This window comes from Hippocampus guttulatus, chromosome 2 (genome assembly GCF_054856545.1).
Source record: "Hippocampus guttulatus isolate MCC_2025c chromosome 2, RoL_Hgut_1.0, whole genome shotgun sequence".
NCBI classification, from domain to species: Eukaryota; Metazoa; Chordata; class Actinopteri; order Syngnathiformes; family Syngnathidae; genus Hippocampus; species Hippocampus guttulatus.
This window is the reverse complement of record NC_141262.1, coordinates 29,712,789-29,732,458: the sequence shown is the minus strand read 5'-3', so window position 1 is coordinate 29,732,458 and position 19,670 is coordinate 29,712,789. Positions and strand designations below refer to the sequence as shown.

Below are 19,670 nucleotides of genomic sequence, written 5' to 3'. Positions count from 1 at the left end.
TAAAATGTGAAACGACATCTTAAAAATGAGCGCAAGCGTCCTTTGCTTTCATCGTGGTCAATCCATATCGTATTGCTGTACTGCGGTACAGAAGGAGGGAACTCAAAAGGTACTTGGAGAAATGTCGCTTATTTGACTGTCGAGCACAATACTTTACCTTTATCTTGCACCCGACAAATGCTGTTAAAAAAAACTCTTGAAATTTCAATCCAAATTTAATGAACCTTCATGTTTCAAATGTACAATCAAAGAAAGCAAAGATCACAACGTTACACGACTTGATAAATTAAGAAACGCAGACGGCTCGACGGCGGGCCTCAGCAAGACGGACGGACGTGGCCACGCGCGCCGACGGCTTCGTGGGGAGAAAAAGAGCACAAAGCAACGCGTTCCTTTTTTCCACTTTTTGTTGTGACAAAATTATTGCCAACTCAAGCTTCGACGTTAAAATGCACACGGGGTAAGCCGATTTGTCGTTAAAAGTCCACCCGCTCATTGATTTTCGAGCGCACGAGCGGGCCAACGGTGAGCTGGAGCCGATCCGAGTCTCCCGTTAAAGTGACGCCAAATGGGAAAAGTAGCAGTAGTGGAAAGTAAAACTCGCACGCAATAACTTCACAAATGTCTTTTTTTTAACTTCACAATGTCGGAGGAGGGTTCGGTGAACAAAAAGATCTTGCTCGGCAGCGGATTCAAGAGGAAGCGACAATTCGGACCACCGTTTGTCAGTAGCCGTCAATCGACTCTGGCGGACCAAGTGCACAAAAAGGAAAAACAAGGCCTGAATGTCAACGATAGGTGTCGTCCAAGAGGCAAACTCCTTCCTCCTCGTCCTCGTCCTGAAAGGATCGGATCAGTTGAACATGATGGACTCGGGATCTAGATTTGCCATTTGAGCCATGTGACGCAGGATATCCTTTTTTGTGATGATGCCAAGAAGCCGCCTGCGTGACAGAGGAAGAGTTAGTGAGCGCAGGAAAGCCAACTGGGTCCCCCCACCGCCACCGCCACCACCACCAGGGGTCTCGGGGGACAGCAACTGCTCCAAGGAAGAAACTTTGTGGCGAAGGAGAGCCTCCACCGGGCGCGCTTGCGTTCATTTGCAACGTTTCTCATTTTCAAGCGGTTGCTCGCACATCAGCCAGGCGCTATTTTAGCAATAGGCCTAACAAGCTAATGCTAACGTGGCGACACTGATTAAAACGTCGCCTGTAAATATGATAACGTGAAAGACAATGAAAGATTGTTTGATTAGACTGAGCTCATGCTAATGCTAAGCTAACGACGTTGCGCGTTTTCAAGTTGTTGGTGGCATATCAGCTTGGCGATGAGCTTTGTCACTGGCTTAACATGCTAAAATGCCATAGCTAGCCTGCTAAAGCTAATCACGATACGGCCCGTGAAGGTGACGACCCGAAGCTAAATTAGCTAGCTTTGCTCAGCTGTGCTTCAAGCTGACGGGTTGGTTTCACTCTGATTCGATTGGGTACGGGTTCATGGGCAAGCAAACGCAGTTTTCTCATTGGTGGTCGCACAGGAGCCTCGCTCGGGGGTCAAACTCAGGGGAGTTTGATCGTGCCCCCGCCCGAGTGTCCCCTTGAAGTGGGTAGAGAGGCTACTACAACGTGGATGAGCTCTTCCTAAGTAAGCCACCCCCAAGCAGGAAGTGAAAGCAAGAGGATAAAGCCGCCACTTTTTTTCAACCCCCCCCCCGCATTTCATGCATCCCTTCCCAATAGGCTCGGCCAGGCGAGCGCGTTGGCTAGTCACCAGGGACTCTGTGTGGCGCTTGAGCTCCTCCAGATGCTCTAATATATCCTTCTTTGTGATGATGCCCAACAATATCCTGCAAGAGACACCCGTTACTGGCACAGCTGGCCTGGAACAACGCAGCGGCACCGGGGGACGGGGGCGCGGTCGGCGCGAGCGTGAGGCGTCCTCCGCGCGATGGAGGAGGGACGACGGCCACTCACCCGTTGTGGGTGACCAGGCACTGGCGCAGGCCCAGCTTGCGGAAGATGTCCACCACAATCTCCATGGGGGTGTGGTCAGTGACGGTGAAAGGGCTCATGTCGAGGATGGAGCGCAGCTTGAGGGGGCGGGGGCTGTCGGCGGGCAGGGTGGGGGCGTGCTGGGTGAAGTACACCCGGGAGTTCAACATGATGCCCTCCTGTTTGCGCCGGGCGTTCTCTGTCGGAGTGCAAAGGAAGGAGGCCGCTTGAGGCTCGGCCGCGGCCGCGTTCAAACGCGCGGCTTTTCAATGTCGTCCCCCAAACATTTTTTTCCCCAGGACAACTCAAGCGTTTCCGGGACATTTTACCCCCCTCCCCCCACGCCTGACCCAGCATTTTCCATTTTGCAACGCTTTGAACAGCCATGCGCAACGACAGCATCATGGGTTGCGGTGAATATTCAATCGTTCCGAGGAGAAGAAGAAGATGGCTCCATTCAGCAGCCCCCGAACAAAAAAATAGCACTTGCAGCGCACGGGCCGCCAGAACCGCTCCGAACCGAGTGAAGCGAGGTGATTTTGAAGGTGAGGGAAACCCCGTTTTGACGCCTTCCACGTTGCTACATTTGGGAACAAAATCTCAAGCGCATCTGTTCCCGCTTGTTTTCGGACTTGAAAACTCCTCTCCGCTGTCACGTTCAACCAATACGAAAGGGTCAAGTTTTGCGAAACAATCAACTACTGCGCCCGTCATTCATATCGCCCCCCCCCACCCAGCAAAAACAAAAGGTGCGGCGGGTGCGGTTACCAATGGCAATGGTTATGTCCCTGCGCAGAGCGAAACCCACGAGCCTCTGGGACTCCTTGGACACGATGACGGGGAAACCGTTGTAGCTGGTTTCGTTGATGACGCCCTGCAGGTCCTCCACGCTCAGGTCGTCCTGCGTCAGCACGGCCAGCGGCGGGTCGCAGCGGCGCGGCCGCATCACCTCCCTGGCGAGCGTGGTGTGCGTGAATTCCTCCTTGGCGTCCAGGAAGGGGTACCCGTTGAGACGGATGTGGGCCTCGTAGATGCCCTCGCGGCCGAAGGCGTCGCCCACCCATTTGCTGGTCATGACGGCGGCCATGAGGGGCACGATGTACTCCAGGCCGCCCGTCAGCTCGAAGACGATGACCACCAAGGAGACGGTCATGCGGGTCACGCCGCCTGCACCCGAGGAAAACGGCCTTTCAGAAGCCGCCTCTTTTCCGGCTTCCCAAAAAGCCACGCGGCACTCACCCAGGCAGGCCGCGGCCCCCACCATGGCGTAGAGGCCCGGCGTGATGCAGTCGGCGCCAACCTCGCACCACTCTTTGAACAGGAACCAGTCGTGGTGGTAATACGCCAGCTGCTCCACGGCGATGCCGACGATCCGCCCCGCGATGGCCCCGATGGCCATGCTGGGAATGAACAAACCCGACGGAACCTGGAGGGGGCGGGGCAGAGTCGGCGAGGCGCTTCGCTGGCGAATGTGCGTCACGCCGACACGCGAACGCGGGCTCACCTTGAGGCCGAACGTGAAGATGGTCATGATGATTTTGAAGATGAGCGCGAGGCAGAGCTGCCACATGGCGGCGTAGACGCCGGGCCCGGCGGGCCGGTTGGGGCTGTCTGTGAAGGCCTTGCTGCCGTTCATCTGGCTGCGGTATTGGCAGAGCTGCGAGGACTCCAGCGGGCCGCAGTCGGTGAAGAGCTCCTTGATCAGCTCGCTGGTGTTCTGCCGCGTGTATGGGTTGGGGAAGGCCACCACGGCCGTGATGGCCGCCACCAGGATCACCTCCAAAACCGGGTACTTGCCTGAGGGGAAACCAACGGCCCGCCGTCACCCTTGACGCCGCACGCTCGGACTCCCTCGCGATGCGTTCGAGTCCCTGATTTGGGCCCGTCAAAATCCGGGCGATCGCAAACGCCCGAGCACTTGCCGAAGCGGGTCGATTTCCGTCGCCGGCACCAGGCAATGTTGGCCCGGATGAAGAAGGCGCCCCACAGGCCCCCGAAAACGCCCAGCAGGATGAAGGGGATGAGCTCAAACAGGTACCAGGGCGTGTGGTACTCCACGTAGAACAGCACCAGGCGGCTGTTTCCAAACGGGTTGATGGAACGCAGGACAAAGGCGGCCACGAGGGCGGCGAAAAAGGAGCGCCACAGCGTCTTGAGAGGGAAGTAGTAGCTGACCTGGCGGGGGGGCAGGAGAGGCGTCAAGCGGCGTCCCGCCGGCAAACGAACCTGCGCCGAGGTCCCGCCCGGGTCACCTCTTCCAGGCTGAAGAGAACGCCGCCGATGGGCGCCCCGAACGCCACCGACACGCCGGCTGCCGAGGCGGCCGACAGGACCTGAGGCGAGACCGAGCGTCAACGCAAGATGGCAAAAGGCGGGGCGCGGAAACGGCGGGGGGCGCCCACCTCTCGCTTCTTGGCCTCGTTCTTGCTGTACTTGGGGAAGAGGTAGGAGAAGATGTTGCCGCAGCAGCACGCCACGTGCACCAGCGGGCCCTCCTTGCCCAGACTCAGGCCCGACGCCACCGCCAGCACCAAAGTCACCGTCTTGATCATCAGGGTCCACTTGCCCAGGTAGCCCCTGATGATGAACCCGCTCAGGATGGTCTTGATCTGAAGGGGCAGAGCACGGAGCGCCGAGCTGGCCTCAATGGAGCCCGGGGGCGACGCTCACCTTTGCCGCCCCCTACGGGACCGCGCAGGTTGCCGCCCTCTGCGCGCGGGTACTTAGAAGGGGCAGTTGCTTGAAGGTTTGCAAAGGCCAGAATGATAGTTGAAGTTGCTTTTATGAAAAGCTAAGCATTATTTTAAAAAATGCTTTTTCAACTGAATTAGCATCAATTGTCTCGTTTTTTGTTTATTTTTGGGGTTGGGGGGGGGGGGGTGTTAATCACCCCGCTGTCCATTGGTTTTGCGGACCCCTTAATAGTGGCGGCGCACTAAGCAAGTGTTTCACTCATTCACTTGGGAAAGGGGAAAAAAAAACAACCCAAAGCAGCGCGCTGTCCATTCTTCCCTTACCTCCGGAATCCCCGATCCACAGGCGTACGGAGCAAACACTTTGACGAGACACACGGCGAGGAAGGCGAAGGACAACGCCCAGTAGATGTACATGAAGTAGTTCATGATGTACGAGCCCGGTCCCTGCATAGATCGGGGGGGGGGGGGGGGGGGGGTAGAAAGTGAAAAAGAGCACCCTGGAGCGGGAGGTTCCTCGGCGGCTCACCTCAGCCTGGCCCAGGATGAGCTCGGCCCAGCTCTTCCACTGGGGGCACTTGTCCCTCTCGGCGAACGTGGTCTCGTTGGACGTCCAGCAGCACTGCTCGTGGTTGAACCACATGGCGCTCAGGCACACGCCCTCCTTCAGGTCGTTCATCCAGTCGGCGGCGATGTCGATCAGGCCCGCCAACGCGCCTGCCAGAAGGCAAAGGAGAAACCGGCACGCTTGTCATCGGCCACGTCGCTTTGCGCTAAAGGGTCATCTCCGCCTTTGCGCTCGCCAATACTATCGATGAGCCCGGTGGGGACGTGCTTTTAACCACTTCAACTCGTGACGACGGTCCTTGGTGGAATGCATTCATGACTGTGCACAAGCCAGATAGATGACGGTCAGGCTTTGCTAACAATTCTTGGACCGTTTTCAGACCGTGGGGGTCTGCACGTCTCGACTACTTCGCCGCCATCTCCAGAAAAAGTTTGAAAAAGGGTCACCTCACTCCCGTTTTTTTTTTTTTTCCTTTTTGGGGTTTGAAAGTGGAGATTGGGTCGCTGTGAAGTGCAGAGCCGGAACTATTCTGTGAGAGTGAGGGCCGTTGGCCACCCCAAAAACGACTTTCCTAAACAAAGAGAGCTGATGATATGAAGGAGACAACACAAACGATACGGAATTGCTTGCTTGACCGGCTGGAGTGTTTTTCAAAAAGTTGACGCGTTTGAAAGTGTGGGATTTTTGATGAAGACACGAGGCGAGCGGGTGTGCAAGTTGCAAGTCGGGGACAAAGGCCGTTACCGGAGGCTAAGCCTGTGAGCGTGACGACGAGCCATCCGGACCAGGCGTCATACAGACTCTTGGTGAACTCCCACGAAGACTCCTTCTTCTTACTGTTGATCTGCGCACACAACCAACACCAGCAAAACGTTTGACGGCGGGGATTCCCAGAGTGTCCGTGCAAGAACCCAGACTGCCCGATGCCACTCTCGCGTACGTGACCTGCGCCGAACGGACTGAGAGCGAGCCGCGCACACACGTCCCGATGACCGTCCCGGAAACGGTACTTGGACTTCAAGTTTTTTCAAAGAGCCCAAAACGCCGCTCCGCGCTTCCCTCCTTTGAACGGCCAGCAAGCGCCCCGGGCGGGACGGGACGGCCGATGCGGCGCAACCAGTCAGCCGGGCGTCCCGTGTATGACCGACTGGCCTCTCGTGTCAATCAAGTGACCGACTTCACAACGGATATGAGGAGAAAGTCTCCTTTTTTTCTTTTTTAAAAACCCATTCGCTGCAGTTGATAGACAGCTCCCGATTTTTTTTTTTTTGTTTGGTGGTGAATGATGTCGTGAAGTCACGGCTTCATATGCAAACCGTCAGACTTGAGTCAATATTATCTTAGAGGGCGGCGGCCCAAACTTGAAAATCCGGGCGAAAATGTGACGAGACGTGTCCCGTTAGGACCGGTTGAACCGCTCGTTACCTTGCGGTGCCTCTCACGGTCCTTGCACTTCTCTCGCACCCAGTCGATGGTGTGGAAGTCGTCGTAGGTGCCCACACCCGGAATGGGCTCCTCTAGGAAGTCCAGCAGGTGGGTGGAGCTGCTGGGTGCACCGCCCCCATTCGACATGGCATAGTGGGACCCTGCGCGGGCGACAGAGACTCGATATCAGCGCCGGCGGAAAGGGCGACTTGCCCTGCTCGAGCTCGTTTCATCCTTCGCGGCCACACGGGCCGTCCTTCAACTCACTTTTTAAGACTTGCTCTATGATGTTCGGGGGAAAACGTGGGCGGTTTTCCTCCACAAACGGGAACGCGACATCACCTTTTCTTTGACATCATACCGGCACGAGTTGCTCCAAGAGCGGGACGTACAAGCACTTTTCAGCATGATGCAGAGATGCTGGCATTTCAACTTTGCATCCCAAACTGTTCTTTTCCCTCCTTGGCCCGGAGGACCCAACGTCCACAAACTCCAAAACCAAATTGAACGTGTGGACTCGTCAGACCACGGAAGACCGGACAGGCCGGCGGCGTTTGCGGCTGTTGCTTTGCATCGTAGCGGTTTAAACTCGTCCCATCTTTGCGTGGCGCTTTTCGACCTCAGCCACTCGATGTTGCCTCATTCACCTAACGGCTGGCGATGGAACCAGCAACCCCCAGGTTGGAAAACGAGCCCTCTTCCATGGAGCCCCGCCGCCCCGTTTTCTAGCCAGCTCCTCGTGGCTCCCACCCGTTCCCAGTTAGCCTGCTCGCCTGCGTCACGTTCCGAACGGGCGTTTGATGAGCATTTCTCAACTTTTGTGCCACCTGCCGCAGCTTTCCCGACACATGTTGCGGCCCTAAAATTCAAAATGAATGATTGTTGGGTAACAACAATCAAGATGATCGGTGTGAGCATCAAGTCCCTGGCCTTCCCAGCGTATTTAATTCAGCGCCCGTCTTCCGTCTGGCTTGTCGCCGAGCGCGAGGTCCCGACTTCATTGGAAGCGGCTTTGTATTTTGGCCGCTGAATGAAGCCTCAGGCGGCCATTTGCGGACTGGCCGATGAGAAACTGCCCGCTTGGATTCGTAGCCGAGCATGCACTCGACATGTAAATCTCGCCGCCGATCTGCTTATCGGGGGCCCGCCACCGTGTCGACACGCGGTCGACGTTTGGAGCACGACCGATGTCTCGTGACAGGCTGCGGCCGACGCGGCTCGCAAGGCCTCTGGTTTAATCTGCTCATCCTTGCACCGCCGCACCGCGTCGTCAATAGCAACGGCGCCTCAAAGGCCCAGGCTGTGGCTCGTACCTCGTCTCGGGATCTCCCGCAGGGGGATGGTGTCCCCTCCCCCGTCGTAAGGTAAATAGGGGTCGGCGCCCGTGTCCTCCTCCTCCATGGTGATGGACAGAGCCGGCTAGGCTAGCGTCAAAGAAGCTAAGCTAGGCTTCACTGCGCATTGCTCCAAGTGCGCGTGTGTGCGTTTCAGCTCCTGCCATTTTGGCTCGGGAAAGGCGAGCAAGGCTGCTCGAGCCAGTGACAGAGAGACTGTGGCTGTGTGCGTGTGTCTTCTCTCTCCTCTCTCTCTCTCTCCACTGCAGCAGCTGACTTCAGGGCCAATGATGTCATCAAACACACACACACACACACACACACACACACACATACACGAACACAAACTGACACTCAAAGCCTCCCAGACCTGCTCGTAGGCTCAGGCAAAAAGGACCACAGAGACCCCCCCCCCCCCAAAAGAAAACACAATGGGACCAAAGGTGTGGATGTAGCGGAATGAAAATCCAAGAGGCTGGGATTCCACCCAATATTCACATGGTCATTTTGTATTTGAGCCCCAAAAATAAATACAAAAGTGCACGCTCAAGAATCAAGTGCTTAACGTGCAGGGATGAATGCGCAGAAGCGAGGATATTAGTTTGCAGGGCTTGACTTTTACTAGTTGGAAAAAAAAAAGTTTCGAAATCGATGGATAATCGTTTTAAAGAATCGACATTCTCTCACTCTCTCCCCCCCGCCCCTTTCCGCCCTCTCTCTCTCTTCCTCTCTCCCAAGTAGACATCCAATCCATTTGAACTGGGGGGCTGGCAGCAAACGAACGTTCGTTCTAAAGCATTGGACATCGTCAATGACACTGAAAGAGTTCAAGTGACATTCAACAAACGTGTATCAAGTGCTCTAGAAAATTAACAAACGTAAACAGAAGCAAAGTACGCAAAAAGTCGTTTGTAGTCATGGGTCGTGTGCAATATTGCTGTCAAAAGTGGCTTCGCTCTCTCTCTCTCATTCACACACACAGCGATTGAAAGCGCCAACTGCTGTCATGTGGTGGCCTGCGCACCAATAAAAACAAAAGACAAAACCAAAGGTCAGCAGCCATTTGGAAAGCGAGAGCTACTGATTAATAGGAAGGCCGACATACTTCTGGCTCAAATGACCTTTCATATGTTGTGGTTGATCACGAAGGAGCTTCCTCTGCGGGAAGACACCTTTGTCCGAGATTTCTCAGTCATGACCAACAATAATTGAACAAACGAGAAAATAGAAAGGTGCCGATGACTTTCCCAATACAGTGACTGCTTCAACAGCTTTCTAGGAAATCGCAATGGACCTTGAGAACGGGCCTGTGGGTTACGAATGTGCTCCATGGCAAGCGCCGGATTGGAAACTCACAAGTCGTCCCGCCTGCCTTGGCTTGAAATCGAGGCCCTCTGACGTGATTTGGACACATCTTATTCTTGTGCCATCCGGTACGCGCCTTGCGGCCGTTTGGGCATTGTCGTGCTTTTCTGCAGTCGTACGGCAAGTCCATTGCCGCTTGGCGCCTTGAGCGCTTTGGGGGGGGGGGGGGGGGGTTCCAAAATACTGCATTCATGCCTAAAATAATAATCATCCCAAAAGAAACGTGACAAAAATGCAGCCAATCTCGGCAGCCACCTTGCAGATAGCTGCGTTGTTTCGTGTCGATGCGCGAGAGGGAAGTCTGTACGTGCCCGTGCTGTACCGCATATGCCACAGGCACTCATTCAAACGTGTCCCGGCGCTGTGGGAGCCCACTCGTGGGAAAGGGCATCATCGGCAGCCTTGAGCGGGTCAAGGAGCCTTATTTTGAAGGTTTCCCAACCCGGTCAGTGGATTTTTAGTCACATCGCAACGAAGTGCTGACACTCAGCTCAGACGAAGGCTGAAACTGTCAGCTCGGTCAGAGGTTTTTTTCCTTCACAAAAAAAAAAAAAAAAATTGTCTGATTTAAAAAAAAAAAGAAACCTTCAACCTATTTGACAGCGGGGCGCTTGTGTCTTGCGCCTGTAATGGGCAGCATTTTTCACAGCCCCGCTTTGTTCAGCGGAGAGATTGGTGCTGTTGAACGGTCTGCGGCTGGATGGATGTAAGTCTTGAGGAGCCGACGATGAGAAGAAAGGAGCGTTAGCGCGGAGCGCCGATGCGGATTTGGAACTGGGAGTCGCGGCTTGGAGTTTGAAGCGGATTACGTGGGACAGGAGAAGTGAACTCATCTCTTTTCGTCAATGGACGCTACAGCTTCGTGTTTGCTTTCAAAACTTAGCTTGTAGCAGACATGTGCACATTTTCAGCATGACGTCTCTGATCCACTGGTGAAAGGACACTTTGATCCTCTCCTCTTTCATCTAGAACTGCTTCAGACAACAAAGTGTATGCAGAAAAGTGGTGAAAATTGGACGACTGTCTTTGTCTTATGTGTTGTGTTGTGTTATTTTGTTATTTTGACTTCAAGATGGCGCCGCGAGAATGGCTGCCTTTCCAGCAGCTCCTATATTTTGTTGTTCTACTTCTTCCTTTCATAACTTTGCTGCTGTGAATTGGGAATTTCTCCATTGCCAGACTAATAAAGGTTTTCTTATCTTATCTTATGTACTGTTGGAATCTTTGTCTCAAATATGTACTGTGCAAATACGGTTTAAATATTTGAAACATGCTGGTACCCACATCCACAGAAATTCCTAAGGGGGGGAGGGGCAAATTCTACCTCGCGGTTTTTACCTTTCGCGGGGGGTTCCTCTAAAAACGAGGGATGACTGTATCTCCAAACCTGATGCACTTGAAAAAAATGTCAAGACATTCTGGAACTCTGCCTCAAAAATTCACATCCAATTAAAACGCGCTTTGGACCCATCGTATAGCAATATACTCAGTTGGCATTGTTGTTGTTTTTTTTTAAACTATCTCCCCTGTAGGGCTTCCAGGGACACCATAAAGTTTGAGAAGCCCCAAGCTTGTGGACTGGAGCCGGAAGTGAATTTGTCATGTAAGAAGGGCCGCGATAACGATGTCGGCAGAGGCCCCGGCGGCACTCCCTACCTGGGGAGGAAGCGTCCCCATCGAGCAGATTGTCGTCCTCAGTGGTGTGGAAGTCCATGACGACGCCGGCTCCATCGAGCAGCTCCTCGTCGCTGCTGGCGCTGGCGATGCTGTTGTAGCTGTTCCTGGAGTAGCCTCTGTGGTACAGCTGCTCCGACTCCATTTAGCAAAGCAGCCGTGCCCTGGGTGACAAAACGCTGTGCGTGAGAGCGGAACACCTTGCGCTCCGCAGGCATGATCGAGACACTGAAAATTGCTGATCCAGCTGCTCTGTATGGCCACAGATTCATGTTTTGTGACTGAATTGTCCTTATCCTGAGGGAACACACGACTATCGAGATGACTGTGGGTGAGTAATTTCTGCGGATGTTATCGATACATCCTCAAAAAATACTGGGTTGTTTTCTTAAACCCTTCGCTGGGTAATTGTGGACGTGGGGCCGATTGGGTTACCGTTACCAAAGGGTGGATGGCCTAACCATGAAATAAAAGCGTAAAAACGGTGCCGCCATGCGAGTGTCTCGCTGCGGCAAGCCCTGACAGGGGAAAATTGCTTCTTCTTGGAAAATGTTGGGAATAACATTTGTATACCTGTGAAGCAGCAGACAGCCACTTTCGGGGTAGATTGTCACCCCAGTGCAGTGGCTTGAAGTAACCCAACATTCCCAGTAGCGCAAGTGCAGGTGAGATGAACAAGTCGGTTTCCGCCGGGCGTTCAAACTCTCGCTCCACCTGCCCCCGGAGGTTTCTGCGGGCTCCTGGTACCGAACCCCGATTTTGGTGTACCGTTACAGCTCTTGGTTCACTTGCGTCCAGTCGACATTTGCAGGGATTGCTGCGCTCGAACAAACCGCCCCCCTTTCAGCGCAATATGAGTGACTGTTAATGACACTGACTATGACTTTAAAAAAAAAGAAAAGTACTAACAAATAAACCTGTACGCGTCAACCCCATTTCCTCAACGAGGTGTTCAGTGGTGACTATTGAATGACTTGGTGCTAAAGCTAGCCTCGGCTGTAAGCTAAATCGAGCTAGGGAGGAAGCAAACCAACCTTGGCGATGCCTCAAATCCAGTCCGGACGCAACCTTTCATCGTTTCTCCGTGGACTAAACCAGACGTTGGCTCAGCCAGCTCCCCTTCGTCGCCCTGTTGTGTTGTCGTCCAAGTCTCGTACCTGTGTCAGCAATAGTCACTTCCTGGTTCCCTTTGATGACGTCACCGCGCTCAACTAGATTCAACCGAATCCAATTGTAACATGCATTTGTTACAAATTTTGATGCGTTTTTATGCTTTAGAAAACATTTATGTCTACATTTTGTGGGGGCTTGTAACGGATTAGGGCATTTACATGGAAAACGCGCCTCTGCTTACAAAATTTTCTAATTAAGAGATTTTTCCCAGAACCAATTCATTTCTTAAGTAGAGGTACCACTGTACCTTATTTGCAGACAGCAGTACATGGAGAAGTATAACCTTATACATCCCTGAACTAATTTCAGTGAAGACAGCTCAACGCGATCTGGAAAACATGCTGGTACAAAATGGAACATAAAGTACAAATGTCTACTTTCAAAAGCCACTCATGATTTGCAGCAAAGGATTTATTTGGCTACATGTAAGAGTGAATATTTGCTAGTGAATCCACAGCCCAAAGACTGGCATAATATTCCTTTCCAGCACACTAGAAAGTCATGTCACGCAAGACTGTTTCACTCGACGTCCTCCCTCCAGGCTGGCGTAAAAGGCGGCGTCCCTGCGATGCTCATGAAGCGGCATGTTCCGGCGGAGGGTGCGCATTTGAGCCAGGTCGACCTCCACCAGCGCCACGCCCACTCGCTCTCCCCCGCAGTCGGCCGCCACCGTCCCCCAGGGGTCCACGGCCAGGCTGTGGCCGTAAGAGGAGCGCCTGTCGTGATGCCGGCCGACCTGTGCCGCCGCCAGGACGTAACACTGGTTCTCGATGGCCCGCGCCCGCAGCAGCACCTGACGAATGAAACGGGCTTGACCCTCGCAAACCATTCGTTTACCATGCACACACTTCATATGTTCTGGGTCGATTGAACCCCGGGCCCAGACATCAAACCATCTAATGTACTGTACCTTCCATATGAAACAAGGACAAAACAGCTGAAAAATCCCTCAGTCAAGTTATGACAACTGTATTAACGTTGCTTCAGAACGAAAATGGAGCCGACTACACAGAAGGCGGCTTGCAGACAAAATGACATTGAGGGTCATTTTATTGCCGTCAAATGTCAAAAAAAGTTTCAAAATGAGCCGATGGCATGTAGGGGTGACGACCTGCGCAGGTCCTACCTCCCAGTGAGCGGCTCCTGTCGTCACGGTGAAGGCCGACGGGAACGTCAGGATCTCGGCGCCGCTCTTCTGCAACGCGAGTGAAAATTCTGGGAATCTCAAGTCGTAGCAGACGCCCAATCCGAGCTGACGAGAGAAGGCGACGACGTTCGTGAGAAGGCCGAGTCAATGGGGGCTTGACTGGCAGTGCGGAGAAGACACCTTGCCGATGGGGGTTTGGACGGGCGCGACCAGCGAGGGCCCCGGGACGGTGAAGGTGCTTTCGTTGAGCGAGACGCCCTTCTCGGGAAGCTCGACGTCAAACAGGTGGCATTTCCTGTAGGTAGACACAATCTCGCCTGCATGGATACCAAAAGTGTGGCAACGTGACCTCAGCGGGTGCGAAGGAGTGCACGTGCAATTTAGGAAAACTCTACCGTGGTTGTTAATGACCACGTGGCAGTTGTAAATTCGCTGCTCGGCCTCCCAGTCGGATCCCCGTTCGTGGAACCCCCCCAGAGACAGCCAGATGTCCAATTTCCTGTGACAAGGGCGGGCCATGACATTAAGGCGATTTTGACTTTCCCTTCGCACAAGCCGGTGATTCTACTATTGTTTGGTGAGGCCCTTTTGGCGCACATCCTTCGGAAGGTGACTTGAGCTAGCTCGCTCGTCATATCGCGCTGATCTTGTTTAGGCTGGCTCTCTCTCTTGGCGAGCGATCTGCACACTTACCAGTTGAACCAGTTAAGAGCGCGCGGTCAAAACACACACACACACACACACACGCACACAGGAAAATATGCAACACAGCGCTCAGGCCGTGCTGCACTCCCATGTCGGCATGGCAAAGGCAGTACAAGACCAGGGATGGTTTTGGAAAGGGCAGACCCTCTTCCGCATCTGGCAGAAAAAGGTTATGACAACTTTTCTGACATTCCTGAAAGAGTTTGATTGTGGATGTACAGTCTTCGGAGGATTGTTGTTAGCGTAGGGAACATGAGACATAACGGACGGGCGAAAGGTCCTCAGATCTTTCAAATTGGTGCCCGGACCGTGATTAGCGACCAGCTGCGAGCACATTTACATATGTGGCGGAAATGTGCGTGACAACAGCCGATCGCAGTCAATCTTTTCCTCCCCTTCTTTGCTTTGCAAGTTCAAGAAGTAAAAAGAAAGTAATGGTGAGAAGTACATAATCACCCTACTTCGAGCTAAACACACAGCTGAGGGCAGCAAAATAGATTTCAGGCATCCCTTGGCACTATCGCCCAAAGATGAGCCTTTTTTTGACAAGAGAAGTCAATCACTGACCCTCTTCTAAAACGGCCCGTTCGGGACGCCAAGCTCAAAAGCCGGCATCTGTGACGGTCTGGGGCTGTGTTCGTGCCACTGGCGTCTGTGAAGGCCTCATTCATGCTGCAAGGTACAGCCAGGTTTTGGGGAACCATATGCTGCCATCCAATCAACGTCTTTTTCATGCTTCTTTCAGCAAGACAACGTCAAAGCACACTCCAACAGCGTCGTCAAAAAGCGCGGGTAATAGATTGGCGTGCATGCAGTCCAGACCCGTCTCTGGGTCAAGAATTGCACCCACAAAGCTTCAAAATTTAGTGTCCTCAGTTCCCAAACCATTGTTGGATGTTGTTCAAAGAAAAGATGGCGTCGCACAGTGGTAAACCTGACCACGTGCCGGCTTTTCTGGAACATGCTGCAGTCATAAAATTATGGATTGTTTGCTGAAAACAATCAAGTTCGCCCAAACTTCCTTGGAATTGGGTTAGTACCTGGCCATCTGAGTGTACCGCGTCATTGTATGTCCCGCCAAGGTCTCCGAAAGCGCCAGGGTCTCTTCCCGACTGGACCCGATATAGTCGAAAGCCTCGGGCAGGAAGGCCATGCAGGCGCCTCGCTGCTTTGCCTCCTCCAGCAACTCTTGGGCAGCACACAAGTTGGCTTGCTTGTCGGCGGTGACATTCAACTGACACAAGGCGGCGCACGGCCGACAAGAGCTGGACATCCTGCACAGAGAAAAGGTCCCAACATCGCTGAGCATGCCTCAGTCAAGGTACAGTATATGCAAATACTTTCTCAAAGACAAAATATAATAATGATGACAAAATATGAGCTGCTGGGTTCTTCTGTTTCTGACAAAGTTCCATCTATCGTCTTGAAATTGACACAGTCGTGAAGTCATCATAGCAGCAAATATTCCAAACAAACGCACTTTTGAAATGTCAAACATCCATCCATCCATCTTCTACCGCTTATCCGGGGCCGGGTCGCGGGGGCAGCGGCTTTAGCTCGTGACCATAGATGAGGGTTGGGACGTAGATCGACCGGTAAATTGAATTTAAAAAATGTCAAACAATCGCTTTAAAAACAGGCTGAGCTGAGCATGTCTCAATTGGAACATGTAAGAAAATGGGAGCACATTTAACTCCTCAACTGAGCATGTTACAGTTCCTTTTACAACGCTGTTGTTGTTTTGTTTTTTTTGCAAATATTTCAACGGGCTCGCCCAACCTGTGGCGTATTCCAGCAAGCAGATTGTGTGAAAACTCAGAGGAAGGTGACAATGAAATGAGGCAGAGGCTGAAAAAAAAAACACTTGACAACTCGCGTTGTACTTGTTTTAGTGCCTCGCTTGTTGTTAAAGTTGGGCGTCTACATTCGGTTATTATTGTTCGTTTTTCAAGTGATTTGTAAGTAAAATGACATTGAGTCAACATTTTGAAGATTAGATGCGTAGGATCGAACGCAATACCTGTAGTGTAGCTTGCTTGTCCAAACGGAGAGCAAGGCACCAATCTCGACCGATGAGCTCAACGCGAACAACATGGGCTCAGGTCGTCACCTGTTCACGCCATGTGAGAGCTTAATTGGTGACACGAGAAAGCGTTTCTAGCCTCGCTACTCGAAAAACAGACACATTAACGTGTTGGTTTAGGTTGTTGGCTGACTGACTTGATACTATTTCCATACAGGCAATCTCTCGGGCAGCACTTGAACTCCCCACGGGGGTCTTTCCCGGTCAGCAAGCGAGATCCAAAATGGCAGCGAACAGTGGCAACACGGCGTCCAAACCTGCCAACAGTACTGGAGGGAAACAGTCCGGGCCCTCCGCCGAACAGGTACCAACAGCGATACCATGGCCGGCCGTATTTCTCGTGTTTGGTGGCGGCCACTTTGCGTGGCTCCATGACAGGCTAACGCGAACGAGATCTTGTCATCGCCACCACCTGTCCGGCGACTCTGTGTTTGTGTCGGCGTGAAATGTCGCGATCGACGAAGGCGGCTTCTTCACTAAATAATCTGATAATGGAGGATGCTTTAGTTGGAAAACGGAGGGATTTTCTGCTTTGGGGAACTGTCTTTCGTGCACACCGGCGTGGTAGCGACACTATTTGAAGTCAATGTACACTAGCCGAGCCTACTAAGGTATTTGAAGTCCAACTAGAGATGGGCGTTATTTGCATCAAAATGCTCTGCTGCCAATCTGATCGTGCACTTTCTCAAGCGGTAGTCAGCAAACCATCAGGGAGCGAACCAATGGTTACGGTCTGGCTTAACTGCCTAAATAACAAGCTAGCGAGCCTTGCCGAGTCCGATCGAGGGGAAAAAATTACAGGGAAATAAATGGTGATGAGGAGCCCCGAAAGGGTTTAGTATCTGTTGTTGCAAGCATAGTTATTCAGGTGGACCCCGGTGTCGGAGCCGCTTCTCTTCTAAAACAAGAAGCCATTCCTTTCAGTGCAATACATCATGATTTCGATTGCGCTTTCACAACAGCTCTCAACAAAGCGCTTCCAAAACATTTGACATAAAAGGGTCATGTTGACAAACACCTATTCTTGGTCTGTCATGCGGGTTTTTTGTCTTTTTTTTAAATTAATGCATTCCTTATTAGTCACTTGTAATGCCGAGTCGAACGTGCTGTACAAGTCTGTGTTGAGGGTCGAATGAATTCACTTGAGTGGTGCTGTTTGACAGGTGGTGGCAACGTTTCAGAGGATGCGGCAGGAACAGCGCAGTATGGCCTCCAAAGCAGCTGAGTTGGAAATGGAATCAAATGAGCACAGGTGGGTCTCCCGCGCTCTTTTTCCACCCGTCACAGTGAAGCGCTGCCTTGCGCACAGGTTAGGCACCAAATTCCGACAAGAATTTCTGAGGAACTGATGGCAACCCCCCCCCCCCCCCCCCAAAACGCTTTAAATGACTTATAATCGTTTCCATCTTGAATCTGATATCAAAGTGTGTTCTTGAAACACTTGATCATGTCAAGAGTCAGATACCAATTCAAAAAACAAAACAGCTGACCCATGTGGGGACTGACCATATGTCTTGATTTGTGGGAAACAGGGAATGGACCAAATTTGGACATAGGACGTTTCGGCCCAACTCCAGAGAATTATGCCTCTCAGTATAACCTTCAATACAAAAAAACCCAAATGATGTAGACTCATCAAAAGCTTTTTATATTTTCTTGATGTGGCCAAATGCCTTTGACAAAATGACCGCCTGATGAGTAAAAGAGCGCCACTGCAGAGTAACCGGGAGTCCGTATTATTAAGCCATTTTAAGATTAAATGAGATAAGATTACCTTTATTTGTCCCACACTGGGGAAATTTGCAGTCTACAGCAGCAAGATGGGGGCGGGGGGTCATGCCCATAATAGAACGGGAAGAAGACACAAACCTAAATCAGTGGAACCTCCTCAACGATAATGATACGACACTGCAAAGAATATCGGCCACCATCCCGTCAAATGATTCCGCGCTCCGGCTCAGCTGTACGCGCTCCTAAAAAGGTGCAAATAGTCTTTGATTTGTGTGTCTCCCCCCAGCCTCGTCATTGACACCCTGAAAGACGTGGACCCATCCCGGAAATGCTTCCGTCTTGTCGGCGGCGTGTTGGTGGAGAGAACGGTGAAAGAAGTTCTGCCAGCGTTGCAAACCAACAAGGAGCAGGTAATGGACATGTCAATTCAAAAGAAGCCTTTTGTGGCCTCCTAAACTGATGACGTTGATGTGCACAGAACAATCTGACGCTTTGGTCAAATGTGATCTTCGGCCAAACTGTCTACCTCTGAACACCAATTGGCAAGTGTGCTCATTTCAGTTTTTTTTTTTTAAGCGGTGGATTTTAATGACCCCTCCGTGAGTCGTCACCTTACCGAGGTGGAGGGGTTTGTGTGTCCCAATGATCCGAGGAGCTCAGTTTTCTGGGGCTTTTCCGACTGGATATAGTCGGACTTGCCTCCACACACAGCCTGGGTTCTGGTACCAGTTCTCTCGAGAGGGGTTGGACTCTCTTCCACTCTGGAGTTGCTCACGGTGAGAGGCGCAGAGCAGGCGTGGGCATACTCATTGCCCTCCGGCTCAGTGCCTGTACATTGGGGTTCTCACCGGTAGACGAGAGGTTTGCCTCCCTCCGCCTTCGGTGGGGGGGGGGGTTCACAAATTCACACCGTTGGACCACACTTCCACTCGCCCGCCTGCCGTCGCCAAATCTCTCGCCATTGTCGGCGACGGCCCAAAGGAAAACTGCACCGAAGCCGACTTGGTCTCCTTTTGTGTCCCCGCAGATCTCCAAAATAATCGAGTCTCTCAACACCATGATGCAGGAGAAGGGGCGCGAACTCACCGAGTACCGAGAACGCTACAACATTCGCCTGGTGGGCGAGGGCGAGGCAGACACGCAAAGCCAGTCGACGGCGTCGTCCAAGGATAGTGAAGGAGGCGGCCCTAAAGGCGGAGCTGGTGTTTTGGTTTCATAGGTTTTGGTGGGTTTGTTGTTTTTTTTTTTTTTGCTGGTATAGCTCTATGCGTCTCTCACATATTGAAAAAAAAGTTGACAAAAATCTCGGTTTCAAAATGGAATTTGCCTCCAGATTTTGTCCTGACAATTTCAACATGTGACGTGCCCCACCAAATCCATTTTCTGTTTTGGTAGGTCTCGAATGTTGGATACAAGTGTGTTCATGTCGCTAAAGTAACATGGCAGCACAGGCACGGTCCTCGCAAGGCCTCACCAAAATTGTTCTCACAAGCTGCAAGAATAAAGGCGCTTTTCCTTGTGAGTACCCGCATGTCATGTTCTGCATGCGTAGGGTCACACAGTAGTGATTCGTGAACACGTTTCGTTAACACAACAGTTAAAAAGATCATGACATTCTAACCACCCCAAAAAATAGACAAAGAAAAAAAAGGATTTAAAAGTCATATAAAACTGTCAAATGTTCTACTTGCAGCCCACGACTTTGTTGTTGGAAGCATTAAAGGAAGACAAAATGAGTGATTTTATTCAACATATATTTTGAAATAATCGGCCAATTAATT

General features: G+C 52.1%; 3 protein-coding genes across 9 annotated transcripts; 1 reads left to right on the top strand and 2 right to left on the bottom strand.

Moving 5' to 3' along the window:
• Positions 1-196: 196 nt before the first annotated feature.
• On the bottom strand, positions 197-12,242 carry clcn3 (Cl-/H+ antiporter 3). 4 transcript variants are annotated; one of them, XM_086105470.1, is made up of 15 exons: positions 12,085-12,242; positions 11,033-11,214; positions 6,678-6,838; positions 5,997-6,096; positions 5,214-5,401; positions 5,009-5,131; positions 4,394-4,600; positions 4,244-4,324; positions 3,914-4,166; positions 3,496-3,788; positions 3,231-3,417; positions 2,760-3,158; positions 1,974-2,190; positions 1,771-1,846; positions 197-944 (listed from the first exon to the last, which is right to left on the bottom strand). In XM_086105470.1, exons 2-15 carry the CDS (start codon positions 11,193-11,195, stop codon positions 789-791), a joined length of 2,604 nt encoding a protein of 867 aa, XP_085961596.1. In that variant the 5' UTR covers positions 11,196-11,214; positions 12,085-12,242; the 3' UTR covers positions 197-788. The 4 variants fall into 4 exon arrangements, with proteins under 4 accessions (XP_085961596.1, XP_085961598.1, XP_085961597.1 ...); XM_086105472.1 differs by lacking the exon at positions 1,771-1,846; XM_086105471.1 differs by lacking the exons at positions 11,033-11,214; positions 12,085-12,242 and adding an exon at positions 7,991-8,395.
• Positions 12,243-12,616: 374 nt separating this feature from the next.
• Positions 12,617-16,325, bottom strand: nit1 (nitrilase 1). 4 transcript variants are annotated; one of them, XM_086105466.1, is made up of 6 exons: positions 16,096-16,323; positions 15,116-15,349; positions 13,766-13,869; positions 13,551-13,687; positions 13,350-13,475; positions 12,617-13,016 (listed from the first exon to the last, which is right to left on the bottom strand). In XM_086105466.1, exons 1-6 carry the CDS (start codon positions 16,167-16,169, stop codon positions 12,723-12,725), a joined length of 969 nt encoding a protein of 322 aa, XP_085961592.1. In that variant the 5' UTR covers positions 16,170-16,323; the 3' UTR covers positions 12,617-12,722. The 4 variants fall into 4 exon arrangements, with proteins under 4 accessions (XP_085961592.1, XP_085961593.1, XP_085961590.1 ...); XM_086105467.1 differs by lacking the exon at positions 13,766-13,869 and having other exon boundaries at positions 13,551-13,665; positions 16,096-16,325; XM_086105464.1 differs by having other exon boundaries at positions 13,551-13,869; positions 16,096-16,324.
• On the top strand, positions 16,324-19,625 carry pfdn2 (prefoldin subunit 2). The gene is made up of 4 exons (XM_086105468.1): positions 16,324-16,462; positions 17,322-17,410; positions 18,176-18,299; positions 18,917-19,625. Exons 1-4 carry the CDS (start codon positions 16,382-16,384, stop codon positions 19,106-19,108), a joined length of 486 nt encoding a protein of 161 aa, XP_085961594.1. The 5' UTR covers positions 16,324-16,381; the 3' UTR covers positions 19,109-19,625.
• Positions 19,626-19,670: the final 45 nt, after the last annotated feature.

Bases quoted from the DNA above. Each gene is read 5' to 3' on its own strand.
- clcn3 (XM_086105470.1), bottom strand. From the start codon at position 11,195: ATGGAGTCGGAGCAGCTGTACCACAGAGGCTACTCCAGGAACAGCTAC. The intron at 6,097-6,677 runs GTAACGAGCGGT...TTGTGTGCGCAG, and splicing joins ACCGTGAGAGGCACCGCAAG to ATCAACAGTAAGAAGAAGGA. The intron at 3,418-3,495 runs GTGAGCCCGCGT...CGCCCCCTCCAG, and splicing joins TCTTCACGTTCGGCCTCAAG to GTTCCGTCGGGTTTGTTCAT.
- nit1 (XM_086105464.1), bottom strand. From the start codon at position 16,169: ATGTTGTTCGCGTTGAGCTCATCGGTCGAGATTGGTGCCTTGCTCTCC. The intron at 15,350-16,095 runs GTATTGCGTTCG...TTCTCTGTGCAG, and splicing joins ACAAGCAAGCTACACTACAG to GATGTCCAGCTCTTGTCGGC. The intron at 13,870-15,115 runs GTACTAACCCAA...CCCTTGTCACAG, and splicing joins CGGTACACTCAGATGGCCAG to GAAATTGGACATCTGGCTGT.
- pfdn2 (XM_086105468.1), top strand. From the start codon at position 16,382: ATGGCAGCGAACAGTGGCAACACGGCGTCCAAACCTGCCAACAGTACT. The intron at 16,463-17,321 runs GTACCAACAGCG...GCTGTTTGACAG, and splicing joins CCGGGCCCTCCGCCGAACAG to GTGGTGGCAACGTTTCAGAG. The intron at 18,300-18,916 runs GTAATGGACATG...GTGTCCCCGCAG, and splicing joins TGCAAACCAACAAGGAGCAG to ATCTCCAAAATAATCGAGTC.